This window comes from Coptis chinensis, chromosome 8 (assembly GCF_015680905.1).
Source record: "Coptis chinensis isolate HL-2020 chromosome 8, ASM1568090v1, whole genome shotgun sequence".
Classification (NCBI taxonomy): Eukaryota; Viridiplantae; Streptophyta; class Magnoliopsida; order Ranunculales; family Ranunculaceae; genus Coptis; species Coptis chinensis.
Genome location: NC_141463.1, coordinates 9,062,776 through 9,081,595, shown reverse-complemented (window position 1 = coordinate 9,081,595; position 18,820 = coordinate 9,062,776). Strand labels below are relative to the sequence as shown.

The window sequence follows — 18,820 nt, the reverse complement described above, 5'->3', positions numbered from 1 at the left end:
AATACCCTCGCTTTAATTTGTTCAAAGACCAACCGAAGGATGGTGGAAGGTAGTAAGGACTTGGTCAATCCTACGCATGTGCTAATAAGGTTTTTCATGGTCTAACCCATGAAAAACGGATAACAAATTAAATATATTTGGGGGGATTTGGAAATCCCCCACTGGGTCTAATAGAATGATGTAAGATTTAGGGCTATCGCTCAAGGCTTTATACAAGTCCGAGAGAGGAGACTCTCTTTCTTCAGCCATAATCTCAGGTGTGGTGTGTGGTGTGCTAGCTAGAGGTGAAGTGAGTGGTATACTAGAAAGGCGTGTTTGTTGACATTGTCGGTTAATTACGTTAGGCGTTTTTCTTCGGCCTGACATTAATCTCATGCAAGGCTAAGACCAATCTTAATAAAAAATAACAACACTCCAAACAATCCTGACATGCTAGTATGAACCTCTAACAGAAGATGCGAGGTGTGGAAGAAAAGAGTACCTGAAAGCCTCCTTGCTTCGCTTATGAATAGCGTCTTGTTTACGCGTGCTCAGTGTATATAACAAGTTAGAACACTAAAAAACTTGAAAGCAATGGAAGTTTGAAACAAACCTGTGGAAATCGAGGGTCGCTTTCAGCCAGAGAGGCGATGTCGCGCTCGAATAGGCCTAGACAGGGCGCAGTCACGCCAGCAAAAGCCGGGATTCCAGCGTGGGCTGGTGGCGCCAAGTTGGCCTTGGTAGGGCGCAGGTGGCGCTCAGGCAAAAGTCGGAATTCCAGGCGTGTGGGCGCTGGGTGCGCTCGTGTTTTGCCTTGGTAGGGTGCAGGTGGTGCTCAGGCAAAATTCAAGATTTCAGGCGTGTGGGCGTAGGGTGCGCTCCACTTTGGCTTGCCCAGGGCGCAGGTGCGCTCCGAAAGTAATTTTTCGTGGAAACTTGCAAAGCTGAAAATGACAACCACAGTGAGAATTCAAACAAGAGTGGGTGGGTTATGGGACTTTGAAAAACTATCAAGTCTACAGAAAACAATACTAAAGAGTACTAAGATGGCAGCGGCGCCATTTGATATACGTAAAAAGAGTAGTTTTTCTACAAAATAAACGTTAAACTCAAAACGCAAGAAAACTAAACTAAATTACGAAAAGCTATCAAAGATTTCTATACTCTCAATTCTATCGAAATAGAGTGGAGTAAAAAGTTCGTTCCACTCTCAGTTCCTTAGTATTGAAGTTTTCTACAATTGACTAGTAATCCAAGGTCTAATGAGAGCAATGGTGGGGTTTTATACTACGACGTGAATTCGAACAACAAGATATGAATAACGAAATGACATATATAAAAATATGAACTTTACTACTTTTAATTAACCAATACTTCAAATCTAATTAATAACTAAGAATTGAATAACAAACAATAATGGAAATTAGATCTAAACAAATTTGAATGACAAAATTGAAATAGACAGAATAACTATTTTATTTATCTAACTAAATGAAGAACAATGATTCAAAGGATTAATCTAAAACAATGAATTAAAACTAATTAATTTAACTAATTGAATTGAAAACTAGATCTACAAGCTATTTTAATGGCTACTTTTATTTTTAAACTATCTAACTATATCTAACTTAAGAGCTAAGTCTTATTATATACAAAGGAGGAGACCAGATCCACAATTTCGTGCATGGGCTGAGGAGCCATGTTTTGGGCCGGAAAATCGAGCCCAGAGCCCAAAGCCCAATTTCTTCAGACCACAGAGCCCGTTTCAGCTGGCTTTGACTTCAGCAGACTTTTCGTCCAATTCTGCTCATCTGATTGGTCAAGGCTTAGACCATTGGAAAGCTTTTTTCGAGCTGGTCGTTTTGACGTAAGATAGGCCTAAATCCGAGGCCTGAGTCCAAAGATATGGTCTTCGAAAGTTCTGCTGACTTGTGCACTGTTTCTGCCCGTGTTGACTTTTCAGCTTTTGACCGGGCTTTACAACGGCTTTGTCTCCTTGAATCTTGGCTTTTATCACAGAACTTCTTAGCAACCAACCCTTGCTCCTTTATCTCGCCAAAATGGCACATTTCTGCACATAATCGACTTTACTGCCTGAAATACATAAAAACACGTAATCAGCATTAACTTTTATTTATTACTCGCATAATTGGTCTAAAAGTATGATTGTTAAGGGGTTAAAACTACAATTTTGGGCTCTTATCAAATTCCTAGATCTGTATTGTCACCGATTCACCATAAAGGATCGTGTGACATGGTGGTAGTTGCAGCCCTCAGGTCGGTACTGGATCGACTGCAAGTGATATGTAAGTATGAAGTATATCTTGCAACATAGAAGTGTGCACAGATTATCTGAACTGATCCAAAGATTAAATATTAGTATAAATGAAGGATAGTTGAATATAGACTTATATCTCTTAGAACGCTGACTTTTCGCTTGCTGCCATTGATAGTTGAATGGAAGAATGCTGACTGTTCTTCCATGGTGGTTTTACCAAGTTTCGAGGGCTTGAGAAAATAGTGTGAATGCTTTTTCTCAAGAAAATGACCCGACAGATGGCGCCAATGTAGAGGTACATTTTAGTCACGACCTTACAATATATCTCGGATAATAGGGTTTGTATAAGATGTTTGACTGAACTCAGGTCGGTGTTCTGAGCTGCCTACGTATCCAGTTCTCTGATGAACTGGAATCAAGTCAGACGTAGTTTATCTTGAGTGATTGAGTTGGAGATGGAGAGAATGTCAGCCTCTCCCCTTGAGAATGGAGAAGACGCCTCATTTTATAGGCGTAGATCCCCCTTTTGCGTTGTCTTGATAATTGCTTTTACTCCTTCCGTTACGAAGTAATGATCTGTCATTAATGATGTTGTTATTAACTAGCTTGCAGCGGTTACGTTTCCTAGGTTGTTTGGATGACCTGACCTTAAGTCGTATGCACGACCTGCTTGTAGTCTGGACACGTGGTCTGCCACAAGTGGTTGAGAGCGGAGGGTACTGACATATGTCTAGCTGAGTTAGCTCTCATAGTTGTATACTTTTATGTCTAGATGAGTTCTTTTATACCAGCCTTTAATCATACCTAAACCCAATGGGTACCCAAAATATAGGATTAAGCACACAGTCACATTTCTCAACAAAAATACTCGACCCGAATCTGATTCGCTCGGAATATATAAGTCTAGGCCCAGATAGCCCGATACTCATTCAAAATTAAACCCAAAAAGTCAGGTTCAGTTCGGGTTGGTACCGTATGGAGTTTGGACTCCATCTCCAGGAGGGGAGTTAAAATTACACCTCCACATAGGCTCCACCTATGTGTCATTATTAGGATTTTACAATTCTAATTGGAAATTATTGTATATCCCATAAATATCTATTCTCTATTATTCCCAATGGAGAAGTGTAAAAAAAGTTTAATTTTAAACTTAGACGAGTGACGTCCCTCTTTAATTTAAACGGTGACTTCACTTTAAGTATCATTTGAGTTTAAAATTTTCAAATTATGACTTTAGAACTAGATTGTGACGTACTGACATCCGACCATTTTTTTTTGTTCAGACGTGTGTTCAAGTATCCCCCGAGTTCTTTATTAACTAATAGCGAGATGGGAAATTCTCCACCCCCTCTATCAATTAATTGACTATTACACTCTATACGGTTTTTATAAAAGGATTCAACTAGTGTTTAGAAAACCAGACTGGACCAGTGGTCGAACCATGGTCCGATCGGAACCAGTAAATTTTCGATTTAGTTTGGTTAAAATTGGGACTTTTGGTTGGACCCTCACTCAAAACTAAACCGGGGTTGAACAGGCAAACCGGTTCAATTAAAAATTGGTAATGTAGAGAGTCCAACCTAACACCTAAACAAAATAGCCCAACCTCTAACTCAACATGCTACTATATATTTCTTGTACTTCTATTTTGATTTATAATAGTACTTAATACTAAATTGAAACATGTATTTATTCATTTCATTTTTATAAATATATAATTTATTTAAAATTTTGCTAAATAAACATTAATCCGTCTGACGGCTTTCAAAACACTGGATTCAACGCCACTGAAGCCACTATCGACTGACCTTTTCAAAAGGGTGTGGGGGCAAGTCTCTATTACCTTTCTGGAGTCGATGCAGTGTATTTCATTTTGCATTCAAGAACATGATCTTCATTTATACTAACACATGCATGGTCTTCATTTTGACTAAATCTCCCGCCAAACCAAACAGCTTAAAGCCTTAAAATGAGTGGTAGAAAAGTTTCAACGCGGAAACATTATCTACATAAGAGCATGCAAGTTTCCAACCAGTTATCTGGGCATCTCTTTCTTTGATCCGATCCTTTCAACAGCCACAACTCAAAATTTTTAATCACCCCTTCACTAAGAGATGGCTGAAGTAGTTGTCTCTCCTATTGTTGATATCGTCAATTCCAAATTAACTTTTCTGATCGGCGCGGAGTTTGGTCTACCCTATAGTTTGAAGAAGGGCTTGGAGAAACTCTCCATCACTTTTTCTAGTATTAAACTTGTCCTCGATGACGCCGAGAAGAAACAAATTAAACACAGGTTGATTAGCGTTTGGCTAAAGAAGCTCAGGGATGCTGCTTACGAAGCCGAAAATATCCTAGATGATTGCGCATTGGAATTGCAACGGCCCGAGTCACAGACGAGTTACGCGAAGCAAGTAAGTGACCCCCTCGCAACTTTGTTTGATTCCAAACAACTTGTGTTTCGTTACAAAATAGGAAAACGAATTAAAGAGCTTAGACAAAAATTAGATGAATTTGCTCCTGAGAGACACAGTTTTCATTTAAGTTCTGGAGTTGGAGTTGAAGAGTTTGCTCTTGGCCGAGAAACAAGCTCTTTTCTAACTGAACCAGTAATTTACGGGAGAGTTGAGAGCCGAGAAAGTATCCTGAAGATACTGCAACACAGTGCAAGCAGTCAAAATTGTATTTCCATCTGTCCCATACTTGGAATCCGCGGTTTAGGAAAGACTACCCTTGCTCAATTGATCTATAATGATGAGTGGGTAGTTTATGAATTTGACACCAGAATTTGGATTTCTGTCTCTAATGACTGGAGTCTAGAAAAAATTACACAAATGATAATAGAATTTCTCTCTGGAAAAAGCTGCGATCTTGCTGAGTTAAGTCCCATGCAAATCCATCTCAAAAAATTATTAACTAGTAAAAAGTTTTTACTTGTATTGGATGATGTGCGGGACGATGATAGAGAGAAGTGGCGGAAAATGACACATCTTCTCACATGCGGAGATAAAGGAAGTTCAGTTATTGTGACAACCCCTCTCCAAACAGTAGTTGACTCCATATGTTTCCAAACAATTGTAGATTCTACCCCATGTAATATTAACCCAACACTAAAACTCGGTCTTTTATCGGAGCATGATTGTTGGCTTCTGTTCAAGCAATATGCTTTTGGTATGGAGATTGAGGAGATCACTCCAAACTTGATCAAAATTGGGAAGGAGATTATAAGCAAATGTGGAGGTTTACCTCTTGCTGTAAAGGCACTAGGAAGCTTGTTACACTCCAAAAGTGATGAATTTTGGGAATGTGCTAGAGACAGCGAAATTTGGAATGTACAAGAACATGGCGGGAATACCATCTTACCTGCATTGAGATTGAGCTATGACTATTTGCCTCCAATTTTGAGGCAATGTTTTGCTTTTTGCTCCTTATATCCAAAAGATTGTGAGATGGAGAAAATAAAACTGATACATCAATGGATAGCAAACGGTTTTATTCAATCTAATAGAAGGGTAGAGGTCGAAACCATAGGTGATGAAGTTTTCAACGAGTTACGGAGGCTGTCCTTTTTCCAAGACGTGAATGGTAAATACTTTAAGATCCACGATCTCATGCATGATCTTGCAAGCTCTGTTATGGTCAATGATTCTTCTATCACGAAAATTGATGAGATAAGTAATATCTCTCAAATGGCACATCATGTATCCGTAATTTATGAATCAGCACCATCTCCAGCAATTTCAAACACACTTTTTAAATCACAATCAGTCTGTCGCACAGTCCTTTTCATCAAGTCCCTCAACCATGTACCCTCTTTCCGGTTAGACCTCTGTGTATCAAGTTTGTCAAAACTTAAATACTTAAGAGTGCTAGATCTCACCAATTTATGTACTATTAAAAGTCTACCACCAACATTTTGGCGTCTAAAGCACTTGAGATATCTCAACCTCAAAAAAATGGACCTTGCATCATTACCCAAACTTGTTTGTAACCTAAGGAACCTGCAGGTATTGGTATTGAGTGGCAACACTAAGATAACAACTTTACCATCGTCCATGGGGAACTTGAAACAGATGAGGTTCCTTGATCTTTCTGACACTGGAATCATATTATTTCCTGAATCTATTGGTGGCCTATCAAATTTACAGACCCTGAACCTAGATAATTGTGTTAATCTGAAAATGTTGCCCAAGGACTTGAGCAGCATGAGAAGTCTCAAAAATCTTCTGATTGATAGGGATGGTGCAAAGTTGACTGGCATGCCGTTGGGAATTGGTCAATTGACTTGCCTCAAGTCATTAAGCACATTTGTGGTGAGTCCATTCAGTGACTCTGCTGGTATCCAAGAGTTGGAAATGCTGAACCATCTTCAAGGAGAGTTAACAATAAAAGGGCTTCAACATGTGCGTGATCCAAGAGATGCTCAACAAGCCAACTTAGGGAGTAAGGACAGCCTTTCATCTGTACGCTTATTGTGGATAGGTGTTGACAAAAACAGCAGCAAAGAGGTATTAGAAAGACTTCGGCCTCACGCCAACGTACAAGAGTTGTTTATTGAGGGGTACCCAGGTGTGGTTTTGCCTTGTTGGGTTGGATCTTCTGCCGCACTCCCAAAACTGACTTCCCTCGAACTTCAGTTCATGCCTAACGTGGAAGGATGGTCTTTTGGAAGTCTAATACTCCTTCTCACTACACCAAAATGAATAATCTAAGACACCATAAAAGACGCGTGTTCTGTGTAGAAACTTCGGACGCTTCAGAAGGCGCCGTTTTCAATCACAAAAGTCGCCTCATTTGAAAACAATTTTTGCGTTAAAACAAAAAATAAGCCCACAACCAAATAAGAAAAGCCCAAAGGGGAATAAGAACAACCCAAAACCAAATTTCCTCCACTCGTCCCAATTTCCCAGAAACGGTAAAAAAGATACCTCCACTCTCTCTCTCTAGCGATTCCACCCAAATTGAGGATGGAGATTTGTTGGTCCTCAAATTCGAGAATGGAGATTTGGCAAAGCGTGATTATTCAATAGTGAATCGACAATGGAGAAGAAAGGTGAATTTTCTTCTCAAAATCCAGTTCACTTATTGTTTTTGATTATTGAGTCTATTTGTTCTGTACAAACCCTAGATTGTTGAGCTTATTAAATCGAATCAGAAACCCTATATTGTTGAGATGTTGGGTGTGTGGAGAAATGATATAGAATGAGCAGAGTACCCATTCTATATTGGGTCACTTGTTGATGTGCAGAGTAGCCAAGATCCAGTATTTTCTATTACATTGCTGTTGTACATGAGCACAAGGTGAGGCCATTTTGATGTTAGCGATAATTTAGTTTTGTGTTTTCTCTCTTCATGATATGTCCTACTCAAAGGTAATGCCATGTTAACTTATTCCACGCACTTGCTTTAATATCTTGCATTGGCTAGCTGTTTACAATAGCACCATAGCTGTACTTTTCAAAATGATAGCCTTGATTTTTTACAATTTTAGTTGTCATTTCTTATTCACCGATGGCTAAATTTTCTTTTACAGATATTTTCTCTATGGGTTGTCAGTCCTAGAAAGCTAGGAGGATTGGATGAGGTGGGCAATGTTCTCTCAGTCTCAGGTATCTTGCATAAATGTCTTAATTTAGAATTAGTGTTGTCGTATGAGAATGAAGAAACTTCCTCCTATAAAGCCTTATTATGTCAAAGTGTCAAATAATGTATTTTACTCTCTTGAAATTGTCACTGTAATGCTCATTTATACACTGATTTTTTGTATAGGTTCATTTCTTGTGATATTGGCAAAATTCTTAGCTCAATTTCAGTCAATCTAGGTTGCTTGTGATCATCTCGTCATTTCAGGTAAGCTTTTGGGTTGATTTACATGATATTTCAATCTTTTTTTGTTATCAATTTTAAGGGAAGTTTCACTATTTGTAGAACACCATAGATGCTGGACATTCGGGGGTTTATATGTATACACGCCTTTACAGAGTCCTCACATCACGTACGTAGGCTTGCAGCTTTTCACTGCTTAGGGTGATATTATTAGTTTAGGGGTTGTATTATCTGCTCTATTAATTCTTGTTAGCACTAATTAATGATATTGTACAAAGTCATTCAGTAGCTGTTTTTGCTGCAGTAGTAAACAGATCTTCTTAGCATGGTGATGACTATGACATGGTGAGCTTTGTGCCGCTCGACTTGAGGAAGTAAAGCAGGTAGTCTGTCTCTCTACACAGCTTTCATATCTGGATTTGGCAATTAGGTTCCTCTGAAGATCAGACGCCACCATCTTTATATAGTTTCAGACCTTTATTATTGGCTTTTCATGTGCGTGCATTCGCCTTACAAAAAAAATTTAAACTGATTTTATATATATATATATATATATATTCCACACTAAAGTTGAACCCCCCGTAGATGCTTTCTGGTTGTTGCATATTTTCTCTTTGATGTTGCCATGCTTTTTTTCCCTGCTTACTGAGAATTTGAACTTCTTTTATTTGTACTGTCTAACTTCTGTGTATATTTTTTTTTTGTCTTGCAGGATTTTGAGGCACTTTCTGATTGTTTGTCCTGATTCTTGTTTCTTTCTGCTCAATCTTTAACAGTATTGAGCTTTATCTGTTGAAGATTTTTGTCGATTTTAAAATGCTCAGAGTCTATATGGAAGCTGTCATATTATACTCACACAAGGATATACACGGCTTGATAGTTATTAGCCAATGATGTACAATGATATACAATTAGTTTGTTGTTTGTTGAGTGACTATTGGTTTGAAATATTAAATTTCCTAGCAGGTTCCTAGCAGATCTGCATCCCTATTGAATGTTACTCCCTGTTAGTTGTGCTGCAGATTCAGTGGGTTAAATAGGGACTCAGTTGGGTTAAGTTTGAGTCCTTTAGAAATATTTTATGGGCCTCACCAGAAAGCTCTGCTGAGCCTGAATGTCCAGGTCAAATTTCTTTTTTTTTAAAAAAAAAAACTGAAACCAAAAACCACGCCCCAAAAGTGTCTGTTAAAAAAACCACACTAACTTAGGAGTGGTTCTTTTTTAAAGTAGCTATTGTATTTTCCAAGGTAAAAGACACTTACTAAAGCGTGGTTTAAAATTTAAGACATGCTTATAAACGGGTCACCATCCGTCACTTTCTGTGCGTGGTATTTTAGGATAAAAGACGCACTGTACATGTCTTTCTTAGGTGATTCTGTTGTAGTGTCTAGCCTTCAAAGATTGGAACTTCATATATGCCCCAAATTAAGATTACCCATGCCGCTCCCTTCTTCTATTAAACAGTTAACCCTGGAGAGATGGAATGATCCTCTGTTGAATTCGGTGGAAACACTGCCCAATCTTTCTTCCTTATGTGTTATTGGATTTGATGAAGTGGAAACCTTTTCAGAAGCACCTCTACAAAACCTTAGGTCTCTGGAGACTTTGATAATCTGGGAGTGCTATACACTAACAAGGCTTCCTACGGAACTAGAAAACCTGACGACACTGCGAATCTTGAAGATTTATTTTTGTGGAGGTTTGGAATCTCTGACGGAGGGGTTACGAAACCTGGCTTCTCTCAAGGAATTGGTCATTGGGCATTGCCAAAGTCTAAAATCTCTATCTGAATCATCGCTGCAACAGCTAACAACCCTTGAGACTTTGACATTTAGTCATTGTCCAAACTTAGAAATCTTCTCTGTTGGTTTTCAGAACCTCATTGCCCTTCGTTCTTTAACCTTGGACTGTTTGCCTCAGTTAACATCTTTGCCGAAGGAGTTACGACATTCCCCTAGACTTCTACTTCTAAGAACAAAGAATTGCAAGAACTTGAAAACGTTACCAAAGTGGCTACTCAACCTACCAACACTTTATTTTCTTGACATCATTGGATGCCATCCAGAGCTACATAAGCGATGCAAGGACTGGACAGGGGCTGCCCACCTTCGCGTGGTGAATGAAGAATTATCATTGTAATTGGTGAAATCGTCAATACCATTGATCAGGGTAAGCTCTTTCCGGTTTAAATAAACTTATCTCATTATATGCCTACTTCATTATTTTGATCAACACCAACCGTTTATATCAGTTGGGCTTCATTATTCAGATGTTTGGAATCAATTCAGATTGTACATTCTAACAATAAATGTAACGGGTTATCAATAGAAATTATACTTACCATGCAAAAGAAAAATAAAAAAAATGTAATGGGTATATGACTTAAAATCGACATATATTGATAGGTTCGTTTTGCAGATTCTTTGATTTCTTACTTAGATTTCACTATTTTATTTTTCTCTTGGGCAATATTAATTTAATCGGAACTCTTAGTTTGCCATTCTAGCTGCAATCTGCATCATTCGAAAATGAGCATGGGCGATATGACGCTTTGTCCTATGTTCTGTTTCATCACTTCACAAGCACTAGACACGACCACAGTTTTTGTAATTCTGATGTGATGTCTCAGGCTCTTTGAAGGTTGATGAACTGAGAGACAGTTGCACCTTTGGTTGACTCAACTACAACAGGCAAATATGAAGATGGCCGGAGATAGTTCAGGTCAGTTCATCTCATCTATTTTGTTTTGAGAACTAGCTTGTGATTTCCTAGCAACCGAAATTGGTTGCAATTACAGACATCTCAAGGAAGACTGCAGTTCATAAGTCTTTGCTCGACTGTATCTCTTTCTGATGAATAAAAAGATCAAGTCATCGGTACGCTCATCAAGTAGGAAATTTGCAGGTACATCTTGAATTTGAAATTGTGATCTGTTCTTTGCATCCTCCGGGATTCCCTTTCTTGAGGAGTTGAGAAAGAGGGTTGTGTATATGGACCTAACTATGGCAGGTCAATAGGCGGAAATAATTAGCTAAGGTCAGTTTATCTCATATATTTTTTTCTTATAACCATCACTTGAGTCCCAAGTAAACGAGGCTCTTTCATTATTAATATTGTTATTGTATGTAATAGCTACAGCCTAGAGAGAATGGATATTTCGAGAAAATATGCGTCTTTGCTCCAGGGCCTCAGGCAAGTGCAGCGTTTGTCTACGGTATTCAGATTATGGAGTTAAACGTTAAGTTCAAAGGTGGCTGTTCATCTCGGGAAAAGCAGCAAAAGCGAAAGGGTAAATGTGTTCAGTTCCTTAGAATTCGTTTGTCCTCATCCTGGGAGCTAGCGGCCCTCATCCAAGGCGCAATCTGATTTCATCCAAGAGGCATTGTCAATCTGCTGGCCTGTTGTAAGGTAGCCAATCGACTGCCAACCTGCTTTTGTACTCCAGATTTAGCTGATCAAGTACCATTTAACAGTGTTTGATCAACTGTAAATGGATGTCTAACGTTTGTGCACACGGAGGCCGTGTGTGTGAAGGAGTTCTAGGATACTATTTTGGTCCCAATATGCGCTTATGGCAAAATCTAAATATTTCTCCCCTCCGAAAACCTTGTCTATGCATGAATCTAAGCTCAACCAGCATTAGTTATACTTGATGATAGTACATTATATTCACCTTGGCCATCTGTCAGACAAAATAAATATACAGAGTAGAGTAAGAAAACCTCTTTCACGTTTGACGTTTGACGTTTGACACTCACAATGCTAAGGAGCTACAACGAAGAGAAATCCAAAGCTACAGCATACCAGTTCTGTATATGCCACCATATCTGTACCCCCATAAACAATCAACGTTGGGTTGGGTACTATTATAGCGCCACCCACTACTATGTGCACTGCCCAAAATCATGGCGTGCCGGCCAAATCAAAATCGAGCCGCTGCAGTGCTTAATTTTATGGCGTGCCTGCCCGCCCAATTTTATGGCGTGCGGTGCATTTTTATGGCGCCTGCACGCTTCATTTTATATGGCGTGCTGCACTTCCCAATTTTATGGCGTGCCTGTCTGCTCAAAATTATGGCATCATAAGCTAGATATAGCGGTTTGATTTAAAAATATATTTGGCAAGATATGCTTCCATATTAAAACTTTACATAATTACAGAATATTATGTAGCAATAAAGGAAATAATATTTATCATTATTATCCTATAAATACCCCATTCCTCTGAAACAAAGAACTACGTTCATTTGAGAGACTTGATTCAGGCAGCCATTGAAGGTACAGTCTCAACAGTTCATTGCAACAACCTCCCTTACGAAACCATTGGTGTGTTTGGGCGAGTTTTTACCCAAACATAATTGGCGCCGTCTGTGGTTCTTACCAACGAACTTTCGTCCACGTTCTTTTTTCCAAGATCCGGTAATGGCAAAAACAACAAGATCTCAACTGAGCAAGAACGCAAGATTACAACAAGAAGAAGAAAACAACTTACCCAATCCCGAAGTTCTAACTAATCGGACCTTGATGAATCAACCCGGTCGCTCGGATCGCAAGCTCGACCTTCAAACCTCCGGTGCCACAACAACGCCGATCTAGGCGCATACCGCGACTTCGGGCTCTAATAACTCAAGATCTAGAGGCAAGCAAAGCGGATTCGGAGAATATGGAGATAGGAGATGAAGATGTGCCTTTAGAAGTGTTAGCGTCGAGGTTCGAAGAGAGAAAGAATATAGCAACTACTTGCGCGTAGCAACCGGATAAAGAGAAGCAAATACAAAGGGATGGCGCGGTCTTTGCATCTTCTACACCGGCAAGAGCCCCGGTCGGTGAACAACGGAGTGTATTCAATCGACTACAATTTAAGTACAGTACATCCCATCCATTGGACCCTGTCCCTGAGCATCATCAGAATCACTCAAGGTCAAGCAGACATTCATCCCATTCAAGAAGGCGATCCATATCTCAAAATACCAACAACACTAGGCGTAGCAGTGGTCATAACATGACAAGATCATTGAAGGTCGATCATAGCACATCAGAAAGGTGGACAACATCCACCATAAGACGTAATGCTAGACGCCAAGATCAGGACCTCTGAGACGAATTGCAACATGACCTTAGACATGGCTTGAATGCAGCAAACCGATACAGACAGGTTAACAAAGGTCAGCCTAGAGTACGGCGACACCAAAGAAGCGGCTCCCCAATTCGACAGCTTAGCCCTTTTTATCGGCATAGGTCTCGCAGCCTAAGGAACCAGCCAAATATAGAAGAAAGCAATAGTTGGGGGCGACAACACCGTGAGATGCAACGTAGTGAACGTACTCCTCAAATCGGAAATCTAGAAGTCATAGGAGCACCATTCACGGAACAACAAATCAAAGACATTGTCAAGAAAACAATAACCAATGTGGGTGTCGCTGATGCACAATGGAAAGACCTTGCAGTGAACGAAGATTTCGTCCGGAGATTTTCTCTAAAGATACAAAATGCAGAGCATCAGGAAGGATTCAAACAACCAGACCTTCCTATGTTCAAAGAAGCAGGAGGTGACCCGAACGATCATGTTATGGAATTTAAAAGTAGGCTAATTCTCTGGCGCAGAGATGACTCCCTCTTATGCAAACTTTTTCCGCCTACATTAAAAGGAGAAGCTCTACGTTGGCTTTCCAGCTTGCCAGCTTGATCTATCGCGTCATTCCAAGAATTAGCAAACCCAGTTCACACGATCGGTTTAAGCATAATTGGACACGCCCCTAAAGGATGTCAACATCTTGCTTAACACCAAGCGACAAAAAAGGATGAAGCATTGGCAAAGTTAAGTAATTAGTTTCCGCCAAGTACAAGCAGAGGTCACCGATGTCCTTGGCGTAATGATCATTCATGCATTCAAGGAAGGAGTTCATTTTGATAAAAAAAACGGAATCCACAACTCCCTTATGCGGGACCCCCACAATCAAAGTCCGATTTGTTTACCTGACGCAATGAGTTCATTAATGTGGAGAAAGATGTTAGATCAAAAGCTTCTAGAGATAAAGACTTTTCGAGTAAAGACTCAAACGAAGGTAAAGGAAAACATAAGCAAAACATATCGGAAGGGCAACAAGAGAAATATGAAAAGGTTAACACTAGGTTTGTGAGGAAATGAAGCTCACTCCATTAAATGCCAAGTATGATCACGATATATGAGAAGATTAAGGGACGAACTTACTTTTTCCTCCGATGCCCTTACAACACACACTAAGTCTAAACGTGACAAAAATCTTTGGTGTCACTTCCACAATGATTTCGGTCATGAAACGAAGAGTCTGCAGATCCCTCAAGGGAAAAATACAGAGACTAGTCAACAAGGGACAATTAGACGAGTTTTTGCTTTCAAAAACGGTGAAGCAAAATTTAGCAATGACTGGCCACAATGTCATACTAGCTGGTCATGCCAAAATCAATGACATTTCACGATCAAGGCAAAAGTGTGAACAACGAGCTAAGTTCGGTTTCTTGCGTGAATTTTATCACGTGAATAACATTGATTTTGTTGAAGGAATTCGTTCAGAAACTACAGAGCCTGGTCCCCTATGCTTTAGTGATAGAGATCTAATTGGCGTCCATCATCCTCATTATGATGCTATCGTCATCTCAGCTTTCGTTGGATTATGGCGAAAGTACAAATGCATCATGATAGATCTTGGAAGTTCTCGTCTGGTTTTTTGCGAGGTTGCTACAAGAACATGCAGCTATCGAAAAATTTAATTATTGCGAAAATAATCCAATCATTGGGTTTGACCAACACGGCAACAACCCCAAAGTGGGAAGAGTCTCTTTTACCACGCTAATGGACAAGTCAATCGACATTGAATTCCTTCCGATGAATTGTAAATCCCCTTACAATGCAATCCTAGGAAGGGGGCCCGGCTCCACAAAGATGGGCGATAGAGTCTCTACATTTCACCAGCAAAGAAAGTTCCCATCTCTTGACAAATTTGTAAGGTCTTGGCGACCGGATGGCTTCCCATATAGCTGCCACGAAAAAGGTCTTGGAGGAATATCGTCATCATATATGCGGGAAATACAATTCTCAAGATATGCGCGCGAAATATCTAAATCGAATCGGAGTCCCACAAGATTTACACTTTGCTAGTTCAAGAAATGAAGGACCGCCATCATAGAATCCTCTTAGAAGTTCAGATTGGGAATTTAGGGCGAGAAACAACTTTCATATTGGCGAAATTGACCGAAAATGAACAAAAGGAAATGGTAGCACTCCTCGTAAAGAACAAAAAGATTTTTGCTTGGTCAGTCGAACAAATGCTAGGAATTAGCTCGAAGTTGGATGTCACACACTTGACATTGATCCTACCATCAAGCCGGTTCGCGTAAGCCTAGCGCGATGGCCCCGAAAGAAAACTCAAAGTCGAGAGGAAATTGATCGAGTTACTCAACTAAGTTTATCTGGCCAATTTCATATCCGCAGTTGGTTGTCTAATGTGGTTGCGCATCTAAGAAAGATGGTAAAATGACAAGTGTGCATTGATTTCACCAACCTTAACAAAGCTTGCCCGATTCATCCCTACCCTCTCCTACGAATATCGGAATTAGTGGATGCCACGTCTGGCTACCCACGATTATCATTTATGGATGCATATTCGGGATACCACCAGATCCCATTAGCTGTGAAGGACCAAGAAACAATTGCATTCATAATTGACAAAGGGATTTTTTGTTACCAAGTTATGCCTTTCGGTTTAAAAAACGCAGGGGCTACGTACCAGAGGATGATCGACACCATATTCGGAGATATGTTGGGCAAGACAATGGAAGCTTATATTGATGACATGGTGATAAAATCCAAACACAGTGGAGATCATAATTCTGACTTACAATCAGTTTTTGACAGAATTGATGAATTCAACAGGCGGCTAAATCCTTTGAAATGTGCTTTCGGACTGGTATCAGGGAAATTTCTAGGGTATTTGATGACTCATCGAGGCATCAAAGCTAACCCAGAACAGATCCGATCCATTCAAGCCATGCCCTCTCCAAAAACAAAAAAAGAGATTCAACAGACTCTTTTAGCAAAGACTAAATCGTTTCATCTCTAAATACTCGGACCGGTGTCGTCCTTTCTTTCAGACATTAAAAGACTCAGCAAGGTGGAATGACGATTGTGAAAATGCCTTTCAGTCAATCAAGAACTACCTGGTCTCACCACCAATCTTGGCCAAATTAGCTACTGGGGGCAACCTGTTGGAGCTTACTTGGCGCTACAGATCATATACGATAAGTGCAGTCCTGTTCATCGATGGAGAAGGCGGTCGTCCGATCTTCTTCATTAGTAAAACACTAACGGGGGCGGAAAGCAAATATTCGAGAATGGAAAAAATTGCTCTAGCGTTAGTTCATGTTGCCATACGCCTCAAGCCATATTTCCAAGGAAGACTGGTCAAAGTATACACGGAATATCCTATACGCAAAATTTTTCAAAGTGCCCAGGAATCAAGTAGACTCGCAGAATGGGACATCTACTTAAGTGCTTATAGCATCAATTTTGAACCTCGCGTTTCAGAAAAGGGTCATGCACTTGTATCCCAAATGGCAGATTTCCCTATCGACGATTTCGTCTCTGAAGTCAACCAAGACGAATGCATCTCTAGTGAAGCGCCAGCAGTTGGGGGCGAGGAAGGCCCAACAAATCTTACGGCCCCATCACCCGATTCATGGATGGTTTACATGGACGGCTCACACAACAAATCCGGCTCTGGATTAGGATGTGTTTTTATCAAGCCAAACACTTAGTAGTTTGGGTCGACAGTTCCTTAGAACTGGGCCTTGAAGTAATCTTCTTTTGTTTTTCAGATTATCAATCATCAATAAAATGAATTATTCTATAGTTCTTTATTTTCATTCAGTTAGTTAGTCAAAAATAATATATATCAATTACTCAGTTACCATTCTTAAAGACAAACAATTGATATGAAGGCTCAACTATACAAAACATATACAAATTCAAAAGTCATGGAGTTTGCGTTTGCAACACCTCTCTCCATGCACCAAAAAGTCATGGAGTTTGCATTTTCAATACCTCTCTCCATGCACCAAAAAGTCATGGAGTTTGCGTTTTCAACACCTCTCTCTATGCACCAAAAAGTCGTGGAGTTCGCGTTTTCAACACCTCTCTCCATGCACTAAAAAGTCGTGGAGTTTGCGTTTTCAACACCTTTCTCCATGCACCAAAAAGTCATGGAGTTTGCGTTTTCAACACCTCTCTCCATACACCAAAAAGTCATAGAGTTTACGTTTGCAATACCTTACTCCATGCATTACCAAGCCATGGAGGGTGCATTTTCAACATCTCTCTCCATGCAGCAAAAAGTTCGTGCATCACAAAGTCGTGGAGTTTGCATTTGCAATCCATGCACCACAAAAGCTCAAGTTTTACAACAAAGCTCAAGTTTCACCAATATTTTATACACAACTTAAAACTGAGGGTAAGCATTGGTTGACATTGAATAGTTGGAATATCTATCCAACTGCCGTAAAACATGGTTGTTTCTCCAGTGAAATGCCAACAATTGGGGGCGACTACAATACATTTAATGCCCAAAAGTTTCTCCATCTTATTAGTATTGAGTGTTTTCATACCACCGGTGTTGCTTTGAAACTAAGCGATGAACAAAAACAACGATCAATTTCATGGCCGCATAAACAGCCTTTTAGGCATTCATGCCAAGCAAACAACCTTTGGTTGCTTTCTTTTCACAATCTTCACCTTTGTCTATAACTTCCACCGGCCGTCAGATTCTTTTTCGAACTAGTTTTTATTATTATTCTTCACCACAAGGAACTAGTTCCATCCGGCAAAGAGGGGGTGTATGTGCCACCATATCTGTACCCCATAAACAATCAACGTTGGGTTGGGTACTATTATAATATAGCCACCCACTACTATGTGCACCTTTGCCCAAAATCATGGCGCCGGTAGCAAAATCGTAGGCGCGCAGCTGCTAATTTTATGGCGCGTGCACTAATTTTATGGCGGCGTGCTGCCTCGCCTAATTTTATGGCGTGCGATGCAGCCCATTTTATGGCGCGTGCTGCCTACCCAATTTTATGGCGTGCCTGCCGGGCCGCCTAATTTTATGGCGTGCCTGTCTGCTCAAAATTATGGCATCATAAGCTAGATATAGCAGTTTCAGATTTAGAAAATATATTTGGCAAGATATGCTTCCATATTAAAACTTTACATAATTACAGAATATTATGTATCAATAAAGGAAATAATATTTATCATTATTATCCTATAAATACCCCATTCCTCTGAAACAAAGAACTACGTTCATTTGAGAGACTTGATTCCAGAGAACGATTTGGATACGTAGGCAGCCATTGAAGGTACAGTCTCAACAGTTCATTGCAACAACCTCCCTTACGAAACCATTGGTGTGTTTGGGCGAGTTTCTACCCAAACAAGTTCGAAAGTAAACGAAAAGAAGCAATTAGGTACTTATTTTGGTACAAATCAATCACATTTACAAACGACTAGCAATAAATATTAAGCTTTTAATTGATAATTTAAACCCAACCTACACAAGCTTCTGATTCAACTCAAAGGCGTGGAAAAATAAATAGTTTGCACATGTCCAACCACCAAAGCCGGATTCATTCCCTGATTTTAAATCCAAAAATTCATAGAAAATGGCCAAAGAAAGAGAGAGACCTGCGCTATATAGGTTGAGTGTTATCT

General features: G+C 39.8%; 1 protein-coding gene and 2 long non-coding RNA genes across 7 annotated transcripts; all 3 read left to right on the top strand.

The window, feature by feature from the left end:
* Nucleotides 1-4,133: 4,133 nt before the first annotated feature.
* Nucleotides 4,134-6,957, top strand: LOC147479769 (putative disease resistance protein RGA3). Its single transcript, XM_086578491.1, has one exon. The coding sequence runs from the start codon at nucleotides 4,372-4,374 to the stop codon at nucleotides 6,955-6,957; it is 2,586 nt and encodes an 861-aa protein (XP_086434617.1). The 5' UTR covers nucleotides 4,134-4,371.
* A 156-nt stretch (nucleotides 6,958-7,113) lies between these two features.
* LOC147479768 (uncharacterized) lies at nucleotides 7,114-9,056 on the top strand. 3 transcript variants are annotated; one of them, XR_015204901.1, is made up of 6 exons: nucleotides 7,114-7,307; nucleotides 7,383-7,555; nucleotides 7,788-7,863; nucleotides 8,024-8,104; nucleotides 8,385-8,463; nucleotides 8,793-9,056. It is a non-coding gene; the product is annotated as an uncharacterized LOC147479768 (long non-coding RNA). The 3 variants fall into 3 exon arrangements; XR_015204899.1 differs by having other exon boundaries at nucleotides 7,118-7,555; XR_015204900.1 differs by lacking the exon at nucleotides 7,383-7,555 and having other exon boundaries at nucleotides 7,120-7,307.
* Nucleotides 9,057-9,472: 416 nt separating this feature from the next.
* Nucleotides 9,473-11,685, top strand: LOC147479767 (uncharacterized). Of its 3 annotated transcripts, none has more exons than XR_015204898.1 (4): nucleotides 9,473-10,249; nucleotides 10,710-10,801; nucleotides 10,985-11,116; nucleotides 11,219-11,685. It is a non-coding gene; the product is annotated as an uncharacterized LOC147479767 (long non-coding RNA). The 3 variants fall into 3 exon arrangements; XR_015204897.1 differs by having other exon boundaries at nucleotides 11,213-11,685; XR_015204896.1 differs by having other exon boundaries at nucleotides 10,985-11,685.
* Nucleotides 11,686-18,820: the final 7,135 nt, after the last annotated feature.

Bases quoted from the DNA above. Each gene is read 5' to 3' on its own strand.
- LOC147479769 (XM_086578491.1), top strand. From the start codon at position 4,372: ATGGCTGAAGTAGTTGTCTCTCCTATTGTTGATATCGTCAATTCCAAA.